At 59.5% G+C, this 21713-nt stretch overlaps 8 protein-coding genes across 8 annotated transcripts, besides 10 other annotated features; all 8 read right to left on the reverse strand.

Annotated features, from left to right (window-relative positions):
• Window positions 1-579: 579 nt before the first annotated feature.
• On the reverse strand, window positions 580-2331 carry Tco025E_00217 (uncharacterized protein; the record flags this gene model as incomplete). Its single annotated transcript, XM_029367166.1, has 1 exon — window positions 580-2331. One exon carries the CDS (start codon window positions 2329-2331, stop codon window positions 580-582), a length of 1752 nt encoding a protein of 583 aa, XP_029232773.1.
• A 545-nt stretch (window positions 2332-2876) lies between these two features.
• Window positions 2877-2927: a microsatellite.
• A 5-nt stretch (window positions 2928-2932) lies between these two features.
• Window positions 2933-4633, reverse strand: Tco025E_00218 (uncharacterized protein; the record flags this gene model as incomplete). The annotated part of the gene is made up of 1 exon (XM_029367167.1): window positions 2933-4633. The coding sequence occupies one exon, from the start codon at window positions 4631-4633 to the stop codon at window positions 2933-2935; it is 1701 nt and encodes a 566-aa protein (XP_029232774.1).
• Window positions 4634-4838: 205 nt separating this feature from the next.
• Window positions 4839-4907: a microsatellite.
• Window positions 4908-5193: 286 nt separating this feature from the next.
• Tco025E_00219 (tRNA pseudouridine13 synthase) lies at window positions 5194-7140 on the reverse strand (the record flags this gene model as incomplete). Its single annotated transcript, XM_029367168.1, has 1 exon — window positions 5194-7140. The coding sequence occupies one exon, from the start codon at window positions 7138-7140 to the stop codon at window positions 5194-5196; it is 1947 nt and encodes a 648-aa protein (XP_029232775.1).
• A 310-nt stretch (window positions 7141-7450) lies between these two features.
• Tco025E_00220 (putative chloride channel protein) lies at window positions 7451-10186 on the reverse strand (the record flags this gene model as incomplete). The annotated part of the gene is made up of 1 exon (XM_029367169.1): window positions 7451-10186. The coding sequence occupies one exon, from the start codon at window positions 10184-10186 to the stop codon at window positions 7451-7453; it is 2736 nt and encodes a 911-aa protein (XP_029232776.1).
• A 410-nt stretch (window positions 10187-10596) lies between these two features.
• On the reverse strand, window positions 10597-12090 carry Tco025E_00221 (putative lipase; the record flags this gene model as incomplete). Its single annotated transcript, XM_029367170.1, has 1 exon — window positions 10597-12090. The coding sequence occupies one exon, from the start codon at window positions 12088-12090 to the stop codon at window positions 10597-10599; it is 1494 nt and encodes a 497-aa protein (XP_029232777.1).
• A 55-nt stretch (window positions 12091-12145) lies between these two features.
• Window positions 12146-12177: a microsatellite.
• Window positions 12178-12682: 505 nt separating this feature from the next.
• Window positions 12683-12719: a microsatellite.
• Window positions 12720-12776: 57 nt separating this feature from the next.
• Window positions 12777-15233, reverse strand: Tco025E_00222 (poly [ADP-ribose] polymerase; the record flags this gene model as incomplete). The annotated part of the gene is made up of 1 exon (XM_029367171.1): window positions 12777-15233. One exon carries the CDS (start codon window positions 15231-15233, stop codon window positions 12777-12779), a length of 2457 nt encoding a protein of 818 aa, XP_029232778.1.
• Window positions 15234-15286: 53 nt separating this feature from the next.
• Window positions 15287-15325: a sequence feature (A-rich).
• Window positions 15326-15480: 155 nt separating this feature from the next.
• Window positions 15481-15517: a microsatellite.
• Window positions 15518-15736: 219 nt separating this feature from the next.
• Window positions 15737-15776: a sequence feature (A-rich).
• Window positions 15777-15930: 154 nt separating this feature from the next.
• Tco025E_00223 (uncharacterized protein) lies at window positions 15931-18819 on the reverse strand (the record flags this gene model as incomplete). Its single annotated transcript, XM_029367172.1, has 1 exon — window positions 15931-18819. The coding sequence occupies one exon, from the start codon at window positions 18817-18819 to the stop codon at window positions 15931-15933; it is 2889 nt and encodes a 962-aa protein (XP_029232779.1).
• A 28-nt stretch (window positions 18820-18847) lies between these two features.
• Window positions 18848-18896: a microsatellite.
• A 421-nt stretch (window positions 18897-19317) lies between these two features.
• Window positions 19318-19674, reverse strand: Tco025E_00224 (uncharacterized protein; the record flags this gene model as incomplete). Its single annotated transcript, XM_029367173.1, has 1 exon — window positions 19318-19674. The coding sequence occupies one exon, from the start codon at window positions 19672-19674 to the stop codon at window positions 19318-19320; it is 357 nt and encodes a 118-aa protein (XP_029232780.1).
• A 754-nt stretch (window positions 19675-20428) lies between these two features.
• Window positions 20429-20480: a sequence feature (A-rich).
• Window positions 20481-21252: 772 nt separating this feature from the next.
• Window positions 21253-21306: a microsatellite.
• Window positions 21307-21713: the final 407 nt, after the last annotated feature.

Consider the following 21713-nt stretch of genomic DNA (forward strand, 5'->3'; position numbering starts at 1 on the left):
CATGAGGCGGGGTGGGAGAAAACGTCACAACCCCGACGCCACGAGGAGGCAGTCAAGTTGGGGCGAGAAAGGGAGAGAGAAATCCGAGAGAGGCCCGTAGAACACATTGTAGAACGCACTCGCACCGCAAAGAAGAATTCAAGACCACAGGGGGCCGGCGCACCCAGTACGCATTCCCCGCCTGTGACTCATTCCGGTTAGTCGTTTTCTCACTTCCACTTCACCCCTTCTTCTTTTTTTTACTCCTGTTGTTTTTGCCTTTGTTGCTTCACACCTCAACTTTTGCATCGGTGCATCGCACTGCGGCAAACTTCACCGACTCATTCCCCTCCACCCCCTTGAGCCCCAGACGGTAAAATACCAACACTCCCTCCACTCTGTTTTTTTTTTCGCCTTTTTTGTTTTTGTTTTGCTTCCTGTTTGTTGCTGGGGCGGGTGGAGGCGCACGGCGCACCATTACGCACTGCGCCTACTTTTGCTTTTGCCTTGCTGTTGTTGTTTTTTCTTTTTTCATGGTCTACTCCCACCCCGCCCTCTACCCGCGGCAAGAGCGGGCGGCTCTCGCAGCCCTCCGCTCGGTTAGTGGTTCAGATTGCTGTAGAAATCGTCCGACAACCTAAACGACTGCGTCTTCCTCCAGTACAGATACGATAGCCCAGCAAGGCCGAATACCGCCAGCAAGAAAAGCACCGTGAGGACGCTCACCGCCCTATTGGAGCAGTTTTTCGCCCCAGGCGCATGCGGGGCGGCTGTGGTGGTCGTCGTGGAGGCGTTTGCCGTGGGCTCCGGCGTGTTTGGCGTCGTAAACTCCCACGCATCACCCACCCGGTAAAATTCGTAGGCGTCAAAGTGAATGAAGTCCAGTTTGTACGACCCATCCACCTGGCACCGCCCTGCATCCGCCCAGGCCCGGTGGGCGCGGAAGTAAATGAGATTTTGCTTGACGCAGTCTGAGGCGCTGGCGGCGACTGGGAAGCTGCTTTGGTGCGGCAGAAGACGGACCGTGGCGTCGTAGCCGGTGGAAGCCAACGCCGCCATACCAAACGGAAACACGGGGTCAATGTCAGAGGGCAACAGCAGCAAAGGCATTTTCGCGGCGGCGACAACAGCTGGCGTGGCATCGTACTTTGGGTACGCGTTGTACACCTCATACATCTTTTGCCACAGCGTTGGGATTGGCAGCACCAGTCGATTCTTCGACGTCTCCGCAAAGAGCTCCCCCGGCGGCAGTGGTGGGCGGATGAGGGTCAGCTCGTTCACCAGCCAGTTGTAGCGCTGCGGCACAAACGGTGGGCAGCGGGCTCGCGGGCCTGAGTGAAGAAAGGCATACAGGTTGTTCAGGGCCGCCTGATCCCCCTCCGTGCAGCGCTGTAGACGATAAATAAAAGACGGTATCAGCTGGGGCAACCTCCACTCACTTGGCATCAAAAAGTTTTGGGGCTTTTTAAGCAGTGTGGCAAGAACGGTGATGTATTCGCGGTGCATGTCTTTTGGGGCAACCCCCCAGTCAAGACGACTGTTGCACGGCAGCGTATTCGCCTTCGCCGCCTTCATGACGTTGACGACGCGGTTCCACATCCCCTCGAACGCACCCACACGAGAGACGCAAAGCATGGATCCATCCTCCTCGCAGAACGCCAGGAGTCGCTGCAGTGCACCGTCGTAGCCACCGATGCTCGTGAAGACGTCGAAGTACTCGGGATGCGTGAAGCCTGCCATGACGACAGAGACGTTTTTCATGCCATCTCCCCTCTCCATCACCCGCTGCACGACGAGGTTGCCAAGCCCCTCTGACACTAACACATTTTGCCTCCCTTTGCCCAGCGTCTTCAGTACCCACACGAGGTCGTTTGCCGTCTCTGTCGTTGAGTAGTGGGCCATGTCGAGGCCAGAGCGGGCAATCTCCGCCGCGCAGGAGGCGTTCGGCAGGCACTGGGCCTCCCTGCTGTAGTAGTCCGGGTTGCAGGTGATTTGGGGATAGGCGAACTCGGAGCCGCGCGGCGAGAAGCGCACGACGTTGAAAGACGCCTTGCTCAGGTCCGTGGCCCAGCCGAGGTCAAAGTTGTCGCCTACGTACCACACGGTTGTGTTGGCCATGTTCACGTCGGTGCCATCCACGACGAGGTCGAGGAAGAAGTAAATGTTTTTCCCGTCCGCCGACCACGTCTCCTTCGTCGTGACGTTGGCGCAGAATTTGAACCCCGCGTGGCAGCCGTCCCGGCCCCAGCTGGGGGTGGGAGGGTCCGCCGCAAGCGCGGCGCGAGGCGAGAGGCACGCGAAGAGGACAACGACGTGGGCGAGGACGGCAGCGGCGAGAAACAACTTCCTCATTGTGGCCACTGCCTGCGTCTCTTCTTCTTCTTTTTTTGTCTGTTTGTGTGTGTTTTTTCCCCCCTGTCGGCTTGCGTCCCGAGACAGAAAGCAGGCGCGGCACTGAGGAAACGCAGAAGAGGGTAAGTAAGGAGGGCGAGAGAGGGCAGTGCGGGCAGTGCGGGGTGGGGGAGAGTGGGAGGGCGTGACAAAAAAAAAAGGCAAAAAAACGTCAATGGGACCCAAAAGAAGCCACATCCCAGAGAAAAAAAAACGCGGCGCCCACATGCGCGCGCAGAAGCACATAGATATGTCCGACAAGCAGAGCAGGAGTGGCCAAAAGGGGAGGCAACAAGGTTGCTTTTCCTGTCTTTTCGTTTCCTCTACTTCCTTTGGGTTGTTGTCGTCCTTTGCTCTCGCCCTCGCCCTCCATCCCTCTCTCTCAGGATCTCTCCATTCCTTCCTTTTTTTCCCCCTCCTGCACTGCCTTCCCTGCGGTGAATTACTTAAGAGATGGAGGATGCTCGCCTCTTCCTCCCTCCGGAAGCCGGCTTTTTGCCGCATGCGTTTTTTTTTATTTCTGTTTGCGTGTATGTGTGTGTGTCTTTTTTGTTTTTAAGAATCATGCCGCGGCCGCATTATCTGCGGGTGTTTGTTTGGCCCCCGCAATGAGCGCGTCGCCCTGAGCCTTCAGCGCCTGCGCCTCGCGCGTCTTGCTCGCGTCGCCGTAGAGCAGCAGCAGGGTGGAGAGGCGGTAGTAGAGCGTGGCGAGGCAGGAGGGCTCCATCTCCTCCAGGTTGTCGTCGGGCGCGTCGGAGTCCTCGGAGCGGTTGTGGTGGTGGCCCTCCGCCGCGTCCACGGCGGCGTCGTCCGCCTCCTGCTCCGCCGGCAGGCAGTCGCGCAGGCACTTTTCCGCCTGCTCTAGGAGGCGCAGCCCCTCCTTCTTGGGGGCCCGCGCCGCCATGGTGAGAAAGACCTTCGAGAGCAGGCTCAGCGTCTCCCGCTGCTGCCCCGGGATGGCCGTCACCAGCGCCTTGATTTTGGAGCAGTGGCAGCTCGTGTTGACATTGTAAAGGTTGATGAAAACGTTCTTGGCCAGCTTGATGCGCTGCCAAAACAGCAGGGCGGTGGGACTCTTGAGGGCAAACTCAATCAACGCCACCCCGAGCTCGTGCATGGGCCGGGCGTACGTCACGTACTCCTCGACCGAGCATATCGTCCCCTCAAAGTCCTCGCAGAGGTAGCTGTAGTAGTAGAGGACGTGCGACTCCACTATGGACTCGATGTGGCGGCTGAAGGTAAAGATGTAATTCAGACACGCCGCGGCCAGCGATGTGCATCCCTCGCTGATGGAATTCTCACTAACGGCACGGAAGACGGTGCATGCGAACTCGACAAGCTCCTCCTGCCTCACTGCTCTAGGGGTGGTGTCTTCGTCCACGATAAACCGGTAGCGCAGACCCTCATCCTGCGCCGGCCTTAGCGTGGAGAGAAAGAACTCAATGGGGTGCCCAAGGGAGTTGTGAAAATCCACAAGAATCGAGTATCGCGCGCCTTCCAAGCAGCGCCACCACGCCACCAGAGGTGTGCCCTTTTCCGTCTCCGTCAAAACCTTCCCTGAGCGCTGCGTGTAGGTGCGACGAAGTATTGGGCACAACAGGCCGTGGCCGCCACTCATGTGCGCCGCCTGGCACTTTTGTGAGCAGTACTCCACCGCCCCGCACTCCGTGCAGGTGTAGCCCTGCGCGTAGACAGGGTCCAGGCACATCGTGCACTGCGCACCCACGTAAGGGTCTAAGACGAATCGCAGACGGTGCGGCAGCACAAACGGATTTCCCTTGACCCGCACAGTGGCCTCGCCAATATACCACCCGTACGCCTGGCTGCCTTCACAGCTAATCGTCACCTCAGTTAGCGTCGTCCCCTTCACGCCCACGACGGCCCCCTCAAGCTGGTCGAAGCAAACGTCAAAGCGGAAGGCCTCGGTATACTGCCAGTGGCAGTGGCAGCGCATCACCACTACGGCGTGCCTGTCCTTCACCGGTCGGGGGACGCGGCCCAAGCCAGGGATGGCCACCGGCTCCTCGCTACTGCCGCTGCTGCCGCACTCACTCCCCATGACGAATATCTTCCCCTGCGGTCTCACCGAGAGCACCTCGTTCTCGACGGCAAAGCGCAAAAGAATGTGCCAATCGCCGAACTCCGCGGAGTTTTGCGTGGAGGCAGACATACTGCCCGAGGCCGCGGCCTTCCTCTCCTCCGTGGCGCATATAGGCGTGAAGTGCAACGTGAATAACCCCGAATGCATCCCGCCGCTGCTCATACGACCTCCGCGTTAAGCAACAGGGAACCGCCGGGAGCAGCAATAAAAAAAAAGGAGAGAGAAGGAAGGAAACAAGCAAAAAGCAACAAGAAATAATGAACCCCCGCCGTGTCGCCAACTGTGAACAAGCCGGGTGGGAGCAGAAGAGCGCCAGGGCGGTTACACACGCAGGCTGCCCCCCCCCCCCAGGCAACTTGTTATATAATTATTATTATTTTTGTTGTTGTGGTGGTGGTTGTTAGTTTCTGCGGTTGTGGTGGTGCTGCGATTGTTGGCTGGGGGTCTTCGCCTGTTGGTGTATCCTCCTCCTTTTCTTCCTCGGCCCGGCTGCGCGCGAAGCCAAGCGCTACGGAGGCGGCGCAGCGCACACGAACAGAAAAGGGGGCGGAGGAAGAAGCGGCGTCGTCGCCGTCGCAGCAGCAACGAAGCACAAAAAGGCAAACAGTGAGAAATAAAGAGAAATAGAGAGAGACGTTCAAAACAAACGAGACCGCCACGCCGCCACGTTTATTTGCGCCGAGAGGCGTACATCGGCCCGTGACCTCCTCCGTCCCCGGCGTCTACCACCACTGCTCACACCCCAGGGCCTCCCGCAGGAAGATGGTCGCGTAACTGGAGGGCGGAAGCATAAACTCAACCGTCGCGCTAAAGCCGTCCGCCGCGTCATTTCCCTCCAGCGTGAGGCTGCACCCCGTCGGCCGCGCAACCGTCTGGCGCATGGCACCTGGAAGCGGCACGCCAAGAACCTTCCTCTGCTCCAGCACATCGGCCGCACGCACGTCAAGCTCCGCCAGCGTCTGCTCAAACACCGGCCGCAGGACCTCTGCAACCTTCACCTGGTGACCAGGAAGGGGCAAGGCGCCTACCGCCCCCGCAGCCGCACCCGTGCGCTGCAGCTTAGAGAGCATAATGTTAAAAATAAGGCTCTGGGCCGCGTTGACCCACAAGAGACGAATATTGTACGGCACTGCCAAAAGCGCATCGTGGCACAACTGCTGCCAACGCGTGGTGCAAAGACGAACATCATCCGCAGAAAGCGGCGTCGCCGGGGAGGAGTGCCGCGTCCGATGGAGCCGTTGCAGCGCCTGCACAACGCACAGGGCGTCACGGGCGCCGGCTGGCACGTGGCGGGCCTCCATGCGCTCAGGGAAGGACGCGTAAAGTCCCGGCACACAACTCGTCAGGGTGCTCACGGCCTCCGCCCACCTCCCCGCCAACAGATGCACCCCGACGTGGTCCTTCGTGTTCTGCACACGTTCGCTAAACCGTTGCTGCCCGAAGTAGTTTAAAAAACCGGTGGACTCAATCTGCCGCAGACGCTGGGCAAGCTCGCAAAAGGTTATCCCCTGCACATCCACGAGACGCACGCTGAAGCAGTTTCCAGCGAGCTCGCCCACGCCAACAGGGGCAGAGCAGGGCTCCGAACGCTGCAGAATCTCCACGTAGCTTGAAGGATCACTGGGCCAAACAAGACGAACGTGTTCGCCCCCTTGCGGCTTTGACCTCGCAGGCTGGCTGGAGAGCGGGACGGAGCAGCGCTGGTACGTGACGCCGCGCTTGTCCTTCAGTCCCGCCGTGCACACGGCCGTGTCGGGGACTCCAAAGTAATCCGCCAGCAGAAGCCGCATCTCCATCACGTCGAGGCTGCGCTTGCGGACAACGAGGTGCGTGAACAAACCCGACGCGGCGCCATCAACGCCGTCGCGGGCACGCTTCTCCCGGCGCCGCGTCAAAGCCGCCTTGAGCGTCACCTGCCCGTTTGCGACACGACACACGAGACCCGGATAACGTCGGGACACCACTTCGTGAAATGCACGTCGCGATTCTTTTGTCGTCTCCTGCGGAAAGTTGACAGCGATGCGAAACGCGTCGTTGCGTGGCGCCGAGCTACTCCACGCTTCCACCGCATCCGCCGGGCCCTCGCCCAGGAGGTGGGCGAGGAGGAGGTAGCCGGCATCATACGTGGCGACCACGTGGCAATCCAAGGCCCCAGCAGGGCCGCCTGGGGCTGGGACGCGGCGCGTTTCAGTGCGGAGGTGGGGAAAGGCGTGCTTGAGGGCGCGGTGCAGCCGCTGCCGCTCCCCCTTCAGGCTGAGCGCCCCAAGAAAGTACTGCTTTGCACCCCCTTCGGCATCCCTCCCCACGGCACCCGAGGCGTACCGCGCGACGGCGTCGTGCTTGCTGCCAAACTGTGCGAGTAAACCCTCGCGCACGGCATCCGTGAGGACATCCTCTGCCGTCAGCAGGGCGGCGACGTCAGAGGCGGCGGCGGTGGCGGCGGCAAAAGGAGGAGACGGAGACGGAGACGAAGCCGGCGTGTTGTGTGGCCGGGGCTCCGTGGGGCGGGGCGCGGCCGTGTGGGGCAGCCGATAACCCGGCGCGTCGGTGCGGGCCCCGGTAGGGTCAACTTCCACCACAACAAAGTCCTCGGGACGCTGCTTGATCCGTGCGGTCGCGGAACGCCCCGCTGGAAGCAGGAACTCCGTGACACCGCACGCCCACAACATGAAGTCCTGCAAACGGCCAAAAAGGGACAGTCGGGAGTACAGAAAGAGGCCACGGAGTAAGTGCAGAGCGCAACACATAGACACACGCACACACAGTATTTAAAAAAAAAAAAACGTCGCGGGGCCACGCAGTCGCCCTTTTTTTTTTGTGCAGCTTTTGTTCGTTCACGTCTTTGGCTTGTTTTCTTTTTGCCCCCCAAAGGCAGAACTGTCGTCCGTGGGCGTGCAGAGTGTGCAAAGAAACAGAGGAGGGGCGCAACACCACGCACAGACACAGACGCACCGAGTGGGCATTATTGTCTCCCTCTTGCTACAGGCATTTCCTGTACAGCCGCTGCGCCCTATCACGCGCAGTCCGCTTTGCAACCTCCTCCGCCTCATGCAGCCGCTCATGCAGGCGATCACTGACGAAGTTCTTGCGCGAGATGACGCCAATCACGCGGTGATTGCGGTCCACCACCGGCAGCTGCCGCAGTCCCAAGTGGCGAAAGATGTGGTACGTCCGCGAGATGCACATCAGGTCCCGCACGTAGTACGCGCTGAGATCCACGTACGGGGAAAGATCCACGAAGCACCGCACCGTGGCCGCCGGCAGGAGCTCCACCGGCGGCAAAGGCGGCAGACGTCGCCAAAAGATGCGCTCGCTCACCTCCCGCAGGTCCACGTAGGTCGCATGAGGCTGCCGCTCAAGCCGCCGTGTTAAGGCCTCCGCCGCACTCATGGCAGCGGCGGCGGCGGCGCCGCTCTCACGTCCGCCTGCCTCCCCTCCCTCTTCTTCGTCGGCTACCGTCAGTAGTCCCTCGTGCTGGCGGCCTCCGCTGCCCCTGGCAGCGTCATCGGATGGGGCGCAGCTCCTCGACGAGGCCCCCGCCTCGCCGCCCTCTCCCCGCTCCACGTCGCGGAAGTAGATGAACCACAGCAGGAGCTCCAGCTGCGAGCGGGAGATGACACCGTCGTAGGTGCCCTTCTCCGTCAGCACCACGGGAAAGCTGTTGTGTGGAGTGGACTGGAGCGTCTCCACGAGGTGGGCCACCGTCTCCACCGTCGCGAGCGTCACGGCAGGGGCGGTCATGATGTCCTTGGCGCAGAACATGTCCAGCTTATGCACGCTCGCCTGGATCTCGAGAAACGGGGCCGCCTTCACCTCCAGCAGGGAGTGGTAGAGGGAGTGGCAGAAGCGGTCCGCCACGGCCCTCGCCAGAATCACGCCCACCATGAGGCAGGTGATGTGCGTCAGGTCGGAGGTCAGCTCCATCATAATCACAATGAGGGAAAAGGAAAGGCGTGAGATGCCCGAAAAGTAGGCGGCGGACCCAATCAGCGCCATCACGCCTGGATCCGCCCAGACACTATTGTTGAAAAGGACCCCAATGAGCCGCCCTCCCACGGCGCCAATAAAGAGGGAGGGAATGACCGTGCCACACGAGATGAACATGCCACCCGCGTAGCTGGAGCCGAGAGTGTAGAGGAGCAGGTGCAGCAAGCACGCATACCACGGCGTTACCGCCACCGTATGACGGGAAAACAAGAGTCGAATGCCGTTGTAAGGGCTTGTCAGGGCGAGAGTGCCGAGAGGGCTAAACGTGTTCTCGCGGTCGGCGCAAAAGGCTGTGAAGAGCTCAATACTAAGTTCCTCCTTGTGCGCCTTTACGTACTCCGGCACCTCGACGCAGCCAAAGGCTAAGGGAATCCCATAGCACGCCGTCGCATACACAAGGGCGCACATGCATGGCTCCAGCACACGCAGCAGGGTACTTGGAAACAGTCGCTTTGAACGCCATCGAGTGAACTTGACACTTGACACCGTATACGACACAGCCAGCAGGCCGAGCACAATGGCTCCTACAATGGTCGGAATAAACGTCAGAAGGTTCATCGGCACACGATTTCCCTTCACAACGTCTACAATAAACATGGAAATGGCATACGGGCGGAATTCGCCGGCCCCCGTGGCTACGGGCAGGCGCGCCGGAACCTGCCAGCCAACCAGATAAGTGTTTATAATCTGAATCACACACATGCACGACAGACAGGAGACAAACACGAGGCATGCAAGTCGTACAGGAAAAAAGGTGGCCATCTCCTCCATCACAAAGAGCATTCCGCCAATGGGAGCTGAAAAGGCAGAGGTCATGCCACACGCCGCACCTGCGGAGATGAAGTCTCGCATATCACGTGGATTTTGAAAGGTCGAGAGCAATGAACCCGCGCTGCAGCGCAGCGTCCGGCTGCGCCCCGTTGGAAGCCCCGCACCGATGAGAGAGCCTATGTGGATGATGGGCCCCTCCGCCCCCACCGGGAGCCCAGAGCCGACGGCGAGAATGCAGGAGAGGGTCTTAACGACAAGGTTCCGTATGTTAAATATGCGCGGGAACATAATACCATTCAGGTACGCCATCACATCTGGTACACCGCTGCCAGCGGCGCTTGGCACGATAAGGCAGCAAAGCGAGGAAAGCAAGGCGGCGAGGCCGCTCCAGAGGAGGTAAATCAGATACCCTCGACCCACGTCACTCCAACGCACCCCGCCAGGCGTCAGTCCAAATAGGTCGGTTTCATTCTCCGATGCACTCTTGTCTACGCGGGCGTTGATGTAGCGCTCCAGCAGGCTCAGCTTCTGCGTCGACAGAAAATCTAGCGTTTGAAGGAGGAGCACAGACCACAAGCCAACACAGACCCCCACCGCGATAAACATGATCCACTTCAGCCAGCGACGCTCCTGCTTTCGATTAAGCATTCGGGCCTTGTACGTCAAGGACTGGGCCTCGCCGTAATCGATGCTCTCGTAGTTGTCCATGCGCCGCCGCTCTTCTGCCGAGAAAACGTGCGGGCGCGCTGACTGCTCAAATAAAGGAGCCCGCAGGCGGAAAAAGGCGGCATCGCCCTCGTCCTCAGCCTCTTGGGCCAACTCCTGAAACCACGCATTCGTCCCACGATCCCTCGAAAGGCCGCGCAGCGAGTGGAGAGGGTTGTCGCGGCCAGCTCCTCGCGAGGAGCTGGCAGAGCTCCCCGCGACGCTCCGGTGCCCCATCGACTCACGCGACATGGACTAGCGGCCACGCGCACACAATAAACAGAAACGTGCAAAAGCCATTGAAAACAGAGTGGAATGGGAGTGGGGGCAGATTTCAACGGCTGCGACGCTGCAGACGTGGGAGTAGGGGGGGGGGAGGCGTGGCAGTAAGAGAAAAAGGGCGGCGGGAAGGAGAGAGCCCAAAAAGTGGCTGTGCCGCGCACTCCCTCCTCTGTCTCGCCGTTGCCGCAGCACACGCGCCCGCAATAATGGGCGTATTTCCGCAAGAAGAACGGCGGAGTCTAAGACAAGCAAAAGCAAAATAAAACCAAAAACACATCGAGCGGCGTAGTCCTCCTTTCATATAGCAAGGGGCCAACCGCAAATTAGTACGGTTTTTTTTTTCACATTCGCTGGCGGCCTCTTCCTACACCCTCTCCGCCTCATTGCCGCACCTCCCCAGACACGTTTGTGCTTTTCTCGTGCTCCATCAGAATCTTGTAGAGGGAGGCGCCGTACACCGATGGGAAGTGGTGCAGCAGGGCCTCCTTCCCCAGAAACATTTGCTCTCGCCAAGGGGCGTTGACGGGAACCTGCAGTACCTCGGCGTTGTCCTCCGCCAAATGCAACACTCGACCCGGGATGGCAAGAAGCGGCAATTGCTGCTGCTGCTGCTGCAACTCCGCCGCCTTCTTCGCGTTTTCTCCCTCTGGTGCAGGTCCCGGCGAGGCTGGGAAGAAGAGGCCGCGCAGAGAACCCGCCTGCAGCCGCGACACCCCATCAAGGCCGTACACCCACGACGTCATCGCCTCTTCGCCGAGCAGCTCATTGACTTTGGCAACCACCGCGCGATCTATACATGGGGCAGGCGCGAAGGCGATTGTACGCAACTCCGTCGCCTGCCGCGCAGTGGGAAAGAAAAAAAGCAGATGAAACAGAATCGCCTCAATAGCGCCAAGCGAGTGGCCCACACCCATAATCGCGTAATCAGGGTAGCTCGCCCGAATGGTGCCGAGCGCATGCAAAATGTGTCCTCCCGCCTCCATGACATTCGCGTAGAAGCCACGTGGCACGAGCGAGTGCAGCTTCTCCGTCTCGCCCGTCGCGGGGCTGCGGTAGGTGCCCAGGCAGACGGAGGCGTAGCCGCCCCCCAGATCGGCAATGACGTCCGCCAGCGAGAGGGTCCCACGGAACGCGATCACCACCCGTCGCAGGCGGTGGTCCAGAAAGATCGTGAAGCAGGGCTGCTGCAGGGTGGCGGAGTAGCGGGCGTACGCCACCTCGAGCAGCGGGTCGTCCTTGCCGCCAAAAAGAATGCGGCGAATGGAAGAAACTTGATCCGCCGTCGACGCAAGCGCGTATCGGTTTTGGCGCGGCGCCAACAGCCCAAGCGAGCGCACAACGCTGCTGAAGTAGCCCAGTTCGTAGGGCAGGGCGTAGACGGCCAGGGCGAAGCGCAATGCGTACACGGCGAGCCGCACGTCGTCGAGGGGGACATGCGGCGCCCGCACCCGCCCGCGCCACGCCCTGTACGCCGCGAGGCTCCGGCAGCTTGACCTCAGGGCCACGGGCAGCCGCGTGGTGAGGGCGGCGTAGGTGGTGCCCACAGCCGCGAGATGCGAGTCGAGTTCCCCAATCACCCGCCGCACGCCCTCCCCGTAGCCCAAACCCGGCGTGACAGAAACACAATCGCCGCTCGCGGGGGGGAGGAAAAGCGGCGCTGGGACGCGCCTCACGACTCGCTGCCTGCCGCCGCACAACTCACATTCGTAGGCGTCCCCGACGCCGCGGAAAAAGACTGGGCCGCTGCAGGCACACCACAGTGGCGTGGTGGTGCCCCGCAGCGCCGGGTTCCGCCAGAGCCACGCCAGCCACGACCCACCACGCGTCCGAGTAGTGGGTGGAAACAGACACCGCCACACGCCTCCTCTAGTCATGAATCCATACAAACATCTATACCTGCCTCCCCACAGAGCAAGAGGGAGAAATGGAATATATATATATATATATATACATATATATATGCACATGTATGTTTATATAAATACATATTACATACGACTTGAAACATGTCGTGAGAAGTCAGTATACGCAACAGCAGCAACGAGCACGCGGAGAAAAAGGAGCAGATGTCTGCCGAATCAGCCTGAGAGCCGTTTCTCTTTCCTCGGTCGTCTGTGACGACCAGGCCAAGAAAACAAATAGAGAAAAAAACAAAACATAAACACAAGCCAAGAAATAGCGAGTAGACAGACTTAAAACTGTACAGGACTGACCCCAGTGGGGAAGAAGAAAAGAAGTTAATGTACAATGCAGCGTGGGGAAGGGGGCGGGCGCACACACACACACCTATAAAAGTGAGTGAAAGGTGGTGGTAACGCAGAGGGGCACGAAGAAAACTCGTGGGAAGCTCACCGCCAATCCAGCCCGAAACGCGCGCACGCACACACACGCCCCCGGTGAGTATGTCCGGTACTTTTTGAACTGCCTCAACACGCCACAAGTTGATGAAACACGCATGGCCGCCGCCACCATCATCGTCACCATCACCATCACCATCACCATCGTCATCGCCATCGTCATCCGCACTCCTCTCCCCTCGGGCTTCCACCCGGCCACTTCTCTAATAGACGCCACTTGTGGGTGCCAAGCATATCTTCAGTGTGTTGTTGCACGCCAGTCGATCCGTCTGCATCAGCTCCCGACGCGGCAGCAAGGGGTAGATGCCCCACCCCTTGCCTGCAAACGACGCCGTCCAGCCGGTGACCGTCCATTCCGCCCAAAACACAGCTGAAAAAATAGAAATACGAAAGTCCAGGCGCTGTGTGTGGCCGACCGGATACAAGAAAATCCCGACAGGCTCCGCCTCGCCAGCATGCCTGGCTTGACCTTTATACGGGCCACACCCCACCTGCGCGTCCGGGGCCTGAATTCGCAGTTCCCACTCAAGGCCCATGAGCTCAAATGTCCCAGAGCACACGGCTCGCCGCTGCTCATGATGAAAGTACTTACTTGCATTGGGCACACACCAAACGTGCCCCTGACGAACATCTGAGAGATGCCGCATAAATAATTGCTGTCGTGCCGTGTTGTGGGTATCCACGGAGCAGTCGTCAAAGGGCAACTCATCTATCGTCCCATCTGTCCGCTGCAGCAACAACGACGTCGGGGAGCCTGCGACGGTGCGTCGCTCAGGGCTGCCGTCTAGAAACTCCCTTGAGGGAGACAGGAGACGTGTCGACTTCCTCCGCATAGACGGAAGCGAAGACCCCGCCAATTGGCCCGCGCCCTTTTCAGGAAGAAGTTGTTCGATGCTCTGGCGCACGGCTGCGAAGTCAAGGTGGAAAAGCGCAGCCTCGTTGGTCCAAATTTGTGCAGACGCATTTGTCGCCAGCGCCAACTCCGCGTCATGGCCCTTCCCCGCTAAACGACGCGCCTCGCCCAGAAGCTTGGGTGTCGCCAGCAAGTACGCGGCACTGGCCACTGCGGCAGGCGCAATCGCCTCGGAGTCTGCGGGGAAAGTGGGATCCCCGCCGGCCCGCTCCCAGGCATCGCTCAACGCCTGCATGGTCCGCATGTATTGCTGCACGATACGACCCACTTCCGCGAGGGGCTCGTCTAGGCACGCGGTTTGCTCCCGCAGGCGTGCAAGCCATTCCTCTCGTTTGCTGTCTATAAGGCGGTGCAGGCCGGAAAAGGCTTTTTCCGCCCCCGCCACCGCCTCGTCACGCCGCTCCAACAGCTCAGTTTGTTGCGACTTCAGGCGTGCCTCGACGCGCTGGCATTTCTCCAGCTGCGCGGAAAGCTCCTGGCAAACACCACCCACTTTCCCTCGCATGTCACCCACGACGCCCTCCACGCTGGCCACCTCATGGCCTCGGTGGTCGCCAACGGAGGCGCAATACGGGCATATGACGCGCCCGCACGTCGAGCACCAGAGTCCCAGGAGCGTCCCGACGTGCACCGCACACGTGACGTCGGTGGGGCGCGACGACAACCGCGTTTGCCGTCCATTCATCAGCAGCGGCGCCGAACCGGACCTTCTCCGTTGCCCCTGCGCAAGCGAATTATTCTGCACACCCGCAAAGGCCTCGCTACCGACGCTCCCCGTCCGGCGGCGCGTGGCGGGACTGGGCGGGATGTCGGGGGATAAGTAAATCTCACGGGGCGGCGTGCCCCGGCGGTTACGTTTTTTCGCGACAAGCGTCAACACGTAGCGTGGCAGCGCCTGAAAGTCCCGCCCAACGCGAACCGCCTTCACAACGACCCCGTCGTCCCTCACCACCCGATGGCACACGCTGTCGTAGCCGGGTGGCGGCGGCGCCAGGCTCTTCGAAAAGGGAACGTCAGACGGCCACACGCGGCCCAGGGCGACTTCGCACAGGAGAACTTTGTGCGGCTCCGACGGGAAGACCTCCTTGTCGTCCTGGTCCTTCATGGAGGTGGTGAAGACGAACGGAGGCGGCGGCTGCACCCCCGCCGTGGGTGCCGGGGCGGAATTGAGCGGCGGCATGGCCCAACCACCGCTCCCTCCCCCGCGGTCAAACCCGCGCTGCAGCACCTCGCTGCTACTAAGAGAATTGTTTGCGTAGTACAGCAACTCCACGCGGCCCGGGCTACCGTACAGCCGTGTCCCACGCACATCGTCAAACAAACGCTCCAGGCTCGGTTCGGTCACACGCAACGCATTCTGAAGCAAAAATATGACGTACTTATTCCCCGCCCCACGCCGCACATGCTTCACGAGATACGCGTACTCTGCAACATCCACGTCCGGGTCTACAGGGACGAGCTGGAGCGACCGCGTCTCCACCCACAAGTGTGCCGGCACGACGGAGTTCTCCGCCGCGCCGTGAGCCGCATCGCCGCCGGCATAGTGCTGCACGAGTGTTTGCAGCGTGGTCAGCAGCTCGTATCGATTGTGCCCAAAGTTCCAGTAAAAAATAACCCTCGGGGGACGCTGCAGCGTGTTCTTCAGGTAGACGGCAAGCTCCAGCATGCTGGAGACACAAACGCACGCGTCCTCCAATTCCAACGGGAGGAGCGCGTCATCTACGTACACAACGAGCCGCAACAGCATCGACTTTCAATACCTCGCCGCCTACAAAGCACCGCAACGCTGCAAGGCAAATGGAAAGAAAGAAAGCAAGCAAAAACAAAAACAAAAAAAAGGTAATTGGACACAATAGGAATGCCTGCAACACCGACGAACGGTGAGGCGAAAAAGCTGCAGAGAAGGGGGAGAAGGGAGGGATGGGAGTGGGGTGGAGTAAGATGGAAGAAACGGAGGCTGGGCCGCCGGTGAGGCCCTTCCCGCCGCAGTTAAGCTCTCCCTCTCTCTCTCTCTCTATCACGATCTCTCTCACATGACTCAGGCACAACGGCGATCAGTCGCCCCGCCCTCCCCTGACGGCCACTTGGGACTCGCCGGGGGAGGACGCTACTGCGCCCTTAATAATGAGATTCCCCGCACGTGGCACAAGGCAGCGGTGGGCGGCTGCGTCGTCGAGCCATCCCTGCCTACGGATCCCCTCCCCTCTGCACGCCTCTCTTCGGTCTCACTCCTTTACTGCGCAAACGCGGAAAGAAAAAGAAAAAAAAGAAAAAAAGAATGAAAGAAAAAGTGATAAAAAGTACGCCTCTGCGCACGCTCGGGGGGGGGGGCGGTCGAGGTTGCCACCACAACAAAATTGTGCGGAGGAAAGACACAGAAAGCAAAAGGCAGGTCAAATGAATAAAGCAAAGTAAAGGGGATGAAAGGGGAAGCGGGGGGGCGCCTAAATGTGGAACTCCTCCACTTCAGCCTCAGACTCTACACCAAAGTCAATAGACAACTTCTTCGCTCCGGCACGCCTAGAAGGCGGGAGGGAAGCGTTCGCACCCGCCGCTTCATCCTCAACGCTCGTACCCGCATCGTCAGCAGTGGTCGCGGCGCTTGTTTTGCCCGACCAACCGCGAAGATGACGACTAGGGCCGTGCGGCGTGCCGCCGTCCGCTTCATCCTCCTCCTCCTTCCTCTTCATGGATTTTGCTTTTGCCGCGACCTTAACCGAAGTTGGCTTTAGGGCCCGCGTCTTGAGGCGCTTCGACCCCCCGCGGGGGGCGGCCTGCCGCATCTTCTTGTGATGAAGCAACATCGACTCACGTAGTGGGATGTCGCGGGAGGAGACGCGCTCAGACTCATCGTCGCTGAACGCCGCGCCGACGCCGGCGATGAGGGCCAAGAGCCCTTTGCTGCGTAGCCTGTCACGCACCTCCGCGTTGGCCATAACATCCGCCACATTTCGCCGTGCGTGGGCAAGCAGCGGAGAGGCTGCAAGCGCCTCCCTGCCGTCGGTGGCGCCGTCACGGGCGATGAGATCGTGGAGGGCGAGGAGGACCTCCGCCGTGGCGGGGCCGCTTGAAAACCGCTGGCACACGGCGTTGGCGTGCTGCAGTAACTGTTCCCACTGCCCCGCTTGGCACGGCGCCCCCTCGAGGGCCGCCACTGTGACGGCGATGTGATGCGTCTGACCAGGCCCTGCCGTGGGGAGGCAACCGAGGCAGATGCGCTGCAGGGGGGCATGCCACTCCGTCCGCAGCAATGGGCGCCGCAGCTGCACAATGGCACTTGCGATGGTAACAATCTGCGCGTCGCTGAGGCGGACGCCCTCCTCCTCCTTCTCCCCGTCCGACACGGCGGACGCACGATGCGCCAGCTCGGCGCCTAGCACGTGGGCCGCGGCGGAGAGAAGACCCTCGTGGTCGAGCCGAAGGGCACGCAGAGACGTCATACAACTGGCCAGCTCCTCACCCTTGAAGGATGCGATGATGTTCACGGCACGATCGCAGAAGGGCGTCGTCACCTCCGTGTGGCGGGTAATGCCAAGCCTCACCGTACTATACAGCACCAGAGTGATGTCGCGCGGAACGGTGTGGCTTGCCGAGACACGCAGGCGGGGCAGTATCTGCTGCACCACACGAATCACACCCTTCAGGACAAAAGTAAAAACGTACATGAGCAGGCAAAGATCATGTACGTTACTCCTTGAGGCCTTCTCCAGGATATGCGTGGCCGTCGCGGAGTAAAACTCAATATCGCTAAACCCCAGCGTCGCGCACTGCAGCAGAATATTGACCAACTCGGAGGCGTCGAAGCGGCCAAGATTTCCTCTAGTGTACTCCACCACCACCAGCAACAGGTCGTTGAACGGCAAACGGCTACGCACGAGAGCCTCAAGAAGCAGCACTGCCTCACGTGCTGTGAGAATGCGCACCCAGTTTTTCGCTGAAGAGAGGGAGTGAAAGAGATCAGGAAGGAACACCCTTCGCGCGGCTGGCAGCGGGGCAAGCATTGCAGCAAGCTCCACCTGAACTCGCAGTGGCGCGTTTGCCGCCGCAACGGAAAGCATAGGCATGTGCTGCTCAAGCAACTCATGGCCCCCGTAGGCGCGGAGGGAAATCATGACGCCGGCAAGAAGCGGCAGCCGCCTGGCGTCCGTGCTGGCCGCCACGTCGTCAAACTTAAGTTCCCGAACCAGAGCGGCGTAGAAGTGCGTGGGCTGAGTCTCGGTGGGGAAGAACTTCAACGCGCCATCGGCCAGCGTCAGCATGCGGTGCCCGAGTACTGGAATCGCGCTCTCCGCGCACTCGTCCAAGAGCCGCGAGAGAGGCTGGGCGGCGGCAGTGAACCACTCCCGTTTCTGAAAGCGCATCATAAGCCGGATGAGTGCCGTCGTTCTGGAAACGTTTGGAGATGCGGCGTGCAACTCCCCCAGCCGCAGCGCGGCCGCCTCCATAATCTCCGGATGCATCACCTGCTTCGCCTCGCACTTCTGCAGCATGTCACTCAGCTGTGGGTCGTCCGCCACCCGCATGGCCTTCAGCGCCGACTCCAAGAAGGTCGCCATCACGGCATGGTTCGATGGGCCATCCCCTCCCGCCGCAGCCAAGCCGGCGCCGTCGCCGCGACTCCGCCGCGGCCTCGTGGGCGACACGGCCACCAGGCCGCTGTCAAACCCCTCCGCCGAACGGGTGGAACTGGCGGCAAGAAGTGACACGACAGGCAGACCAAGTCCCCGGTAGCACTCGATGACGCCGTTTAGCTGCTCCATTGAAATGTAGGTCGAGGGCTGGGCACAAATGTGCCGCTCCGCCACAACGTAGAAGTCAGGGTATTGAACCTTTCTTTCGTAAAAACACTCAATAATGCGGCATAGTTGTCGCCCTGTAAAGCTATCCATGCGTCTAATGCAGTGCTCTGCAAGAAGTGACCAGGTGTCCTCATGCCGCACGCCAGCCTCGGAAAGAGACTGAATGAGTTGCACAGTTCCCACGCCATCCATGCTGGGCAGCGCCTCCGCCAGCAACGATACGGCAGACACAGAAACGTCGTGTTGACCAAGTGCGCAACACGCCGCGATGGTTCGAGAAAGCTGACTCCCCGCCATCTGGGGGAGCTCCTCTCGCACGAGGGCAATCGCGTTCACCGTCACCGGGCTGCTTTCAAGCTGAAAGTATACTAAGCACTCCACCAACCGGCGAAGCGCTGCAGGACCAGGGGAGGGGCCATCGCGTAGGTTCAATGCACTCAGCTTCGCCTTCAGTGCACGCCCGAGCTTCTCGTCCAGCACCACGCTGTGGATGCGCTTCAGATAGTACAAGTCGTGGATCACACGGGCGAGCATGCGTGGTCGCTGCTCTGCTGTTGCGCCCGTGTGTGTGTGTGTGTGTGTGAGAAAGAGAGAGAGAGAGTGAGTGAGTGTCCCCTTTTCTCGCCCTCCGTGCGTGTGGGGGAGGGGGGGGAGCAGAGGGCAGAGGGCTCCTTCTGATGTCCCCCCTGCAGCGCAGCTTTGCAAAAAGAAGAAGGGATATAAACGGGAAAAGGAAAAAAAAAAGCATTCAAACCAGCAAAGAAATATATAGCTTTATAGATGCAGTATGAATGTATATGTATATATTTACAACCGCTAAAAAAAACGCGGAGGGGCAAATGAAAAAATGACACCAGCCCTCCTCAGCACCATGTACCATCTTTGCTACACCACACGCCCTGCCATTATGTTCAGCGCCACCGTCACTATAGAGAGGCCCCTCGCAACTGCGCCCGCCTCCCGGCCCACTGCCACTTGCGCCGCACGGAGAAGCGCACGCGCTACTCGCCCGCCCCACGCACACCGGGGCCGCTAAGCAGATGAGGCTGCCCCGCGCGGACCTCCCTCGGTCCACGACGGCTTTGGAACCTCCCCCTCACGGAAGTTCTTTACCTGCTCCACAGACCACTGCCGCGCCTGCACCTTCTGCAGCTCCACAGACTGCATCGCGTCTTCCTTCTTCTCGCGGATCTGCTTTGCAGTGTGCTTGATGCCGGCACCGAGGTCCACGCCAAAGAAGACCATGATGAAGAAAAACATGGCGACTCCCGACCACGGCACTCGGCGGAACGCACTCACAAGAAAACCCTCCCGGCGCGAGTCCCGCATCAGCACATCCCGCTCCCACCGTTGAAGGTACAGGAAATCGCGGAACATGCGAAGCCCCATCCTCCGTTCCTGCCTGTGTCGCTCGCTAGAGAGCAAAAAAAAAAAAGGAGGAGGAGGGTGGAGGGACTCAATTCCTCTTCTATCTTCTTCTTCACTCTCTTTATTGGCGGTGCGCTGCGCTGGCGCCCCGCAAGACAACCAAAAGGAGAACTCAAAAAGAAATAGCGAAGGCTTGAGAGAGACAAAAAGAGAGCGGATCGTTTCCCTCTGAACTGTCGTCTCCCCCACCACACCCACATGTGTGGGTGCAGCCTCCACAAGACTCTTCTTCGTTACAGATGTATACATATACCATCAAACGTGAGACACCACGCGCGGAGCCGCACGACCCACACGGACACACCTTGCGAAAGCGAGTGTGTGCGTGTGTTGCCCACGAAGCTGGTGGAGGGGCACCACCCCTCTCTGTCTCTTCGTTTTTTTTAATGCATTTTCTCATCCTCGGTGAACAAATTATTTGACTTTACAGAATTCATGCGTGGCTACGCATGCCCCGCTTGTCTTCTTCTCTCCCCGCGTCTGACGCAGCGGCAGGGGAAGTCCTCCAAGGCGCTGCGGCGTTGTGCGGCGACGCCCACACAACACAGTGACAACAACGTAAAAAAAAAGCAATAATAGTGATAGTGATAATAATGGGACCACACACACACGCACACATGCAAATAAAACTGGCGCAGCGAGGGTAACGGAGTCACATTACCTCCGCGGAAGACTTGAAAACGGTACACGTGTCCGAGGCAGTAAGGGAAGATGTAAAAAAAAAAACTGGCAACAAAAAAAAAGAACAAACAAAGGAAACGAAGAAACATACAAGGAAAGGAGCTTGAGTTCTCTACGTCTCTTCCCTCGTCCATTCAGAAGCGCTCAACCTACTCTCTGCTCTTTTTCCTCCATTACTCCCTTAACCCCCACGTATTCTTTTACTGGAGTCTCTCTTTCTCTCTGTGTACCCTGCCAGCTCCTCTCTCTTCATGTTACCCGCCTCGTTTCTCCGCCTATTTATCGCAGGCATGTGTGGGGGTCGTATTATCCTCCCCCTACTCTCCCCTGTTCTATCTACACCTACCTCGCTGACTCCCGCCATGCCGATGCACATAAAATGAAAGGCCGAGGAACATGTGGGAAAGACATCTAAAAAGCATCGATTTAAAAAGAGAGGAAAGCAATAAAACAAAAAAACAAAAAAGGCAGTTCCATACAAGCACATAACTCTCCATCTAGAAGTAAAAAAAAAAAAAGAAGTTCAATGACGTTGATGATGCTGAGGGAGGAGAAACCTTCCTGGTATCTTGTGCGTGTGTGCATGTGCCTTTCTCTGCCGCTCTCTCGCACTGCGGAGACGCATGAAAGTTGGGAGGGAAGTTTTCAATTTAGTTGACCGCTTCTTCCTTTGCCTGCCGCGGCTTCTCCTTCCAACACGTGCCACGTCCCCGTGGCGCCGTCCCGGCGCATACACGCGGGTCGGTAGACGCACACACACACACAAAGAGAGAGAGGGTGAGAGGGGCAATGCGGCTTTCGTCTCCTCTTTCCTTTCCTTCGGCATCTCCCTCCCATCGCAGCATCTCGTTCCTGCTGTTCTTTTTTTTCTCTTTGTTCTTCTTCTTCTAGTGTTTCTTTTTCTTTTCTTCTCTGGGGTCACTTCTCTTTGGTGCGGCCGCTTCTATTCTGCGCCTGCCCCCAACCCCGCCGGAGGGGCGGGGCGGGGGCGACACGAGGGGAGGAAGTCACGGGGGAGGCCACGAACACAACCACCAAAAGACGCGGGTGAATCTAATTTCTAGGCGCGGTGGGGTGGGGAGTGGGAGTACAAACAAAACAAAAAAAAGTGGGAGCAAAACCAAGCGGGAGGAAGGCAGGGGCGGGGAGGGCGGCAAAGAGAAGGCGACGGAGAGAGGCAACGGCACCCCGCCCCTCTATGCTTCCCTGCTTTGCACCCACCGCACCGACAGCATCCTCCCGCGTCCGGCCACGACACTGAAGAAAAAGGACGGACCGTTGGCCTAGCCTTTTTTCCCNCTCTCTCTCTCTCTCTTGTT

This window comes from Trypanosoma conorhini (assembly GCF_003719485.1).
Source record: "Trypanosoma conorhini strain 025E chromosome Unknown Tco_14.4_contig_00003, whole genome shotgun sequence".
Classification (NCBI taxonomy): Eukaryota; Euglenozoa; class Kinetoplastea; order Trypanosomatida; family Trypanosomatidae; genus Trypanosoma; species Trypanosoma conorhini.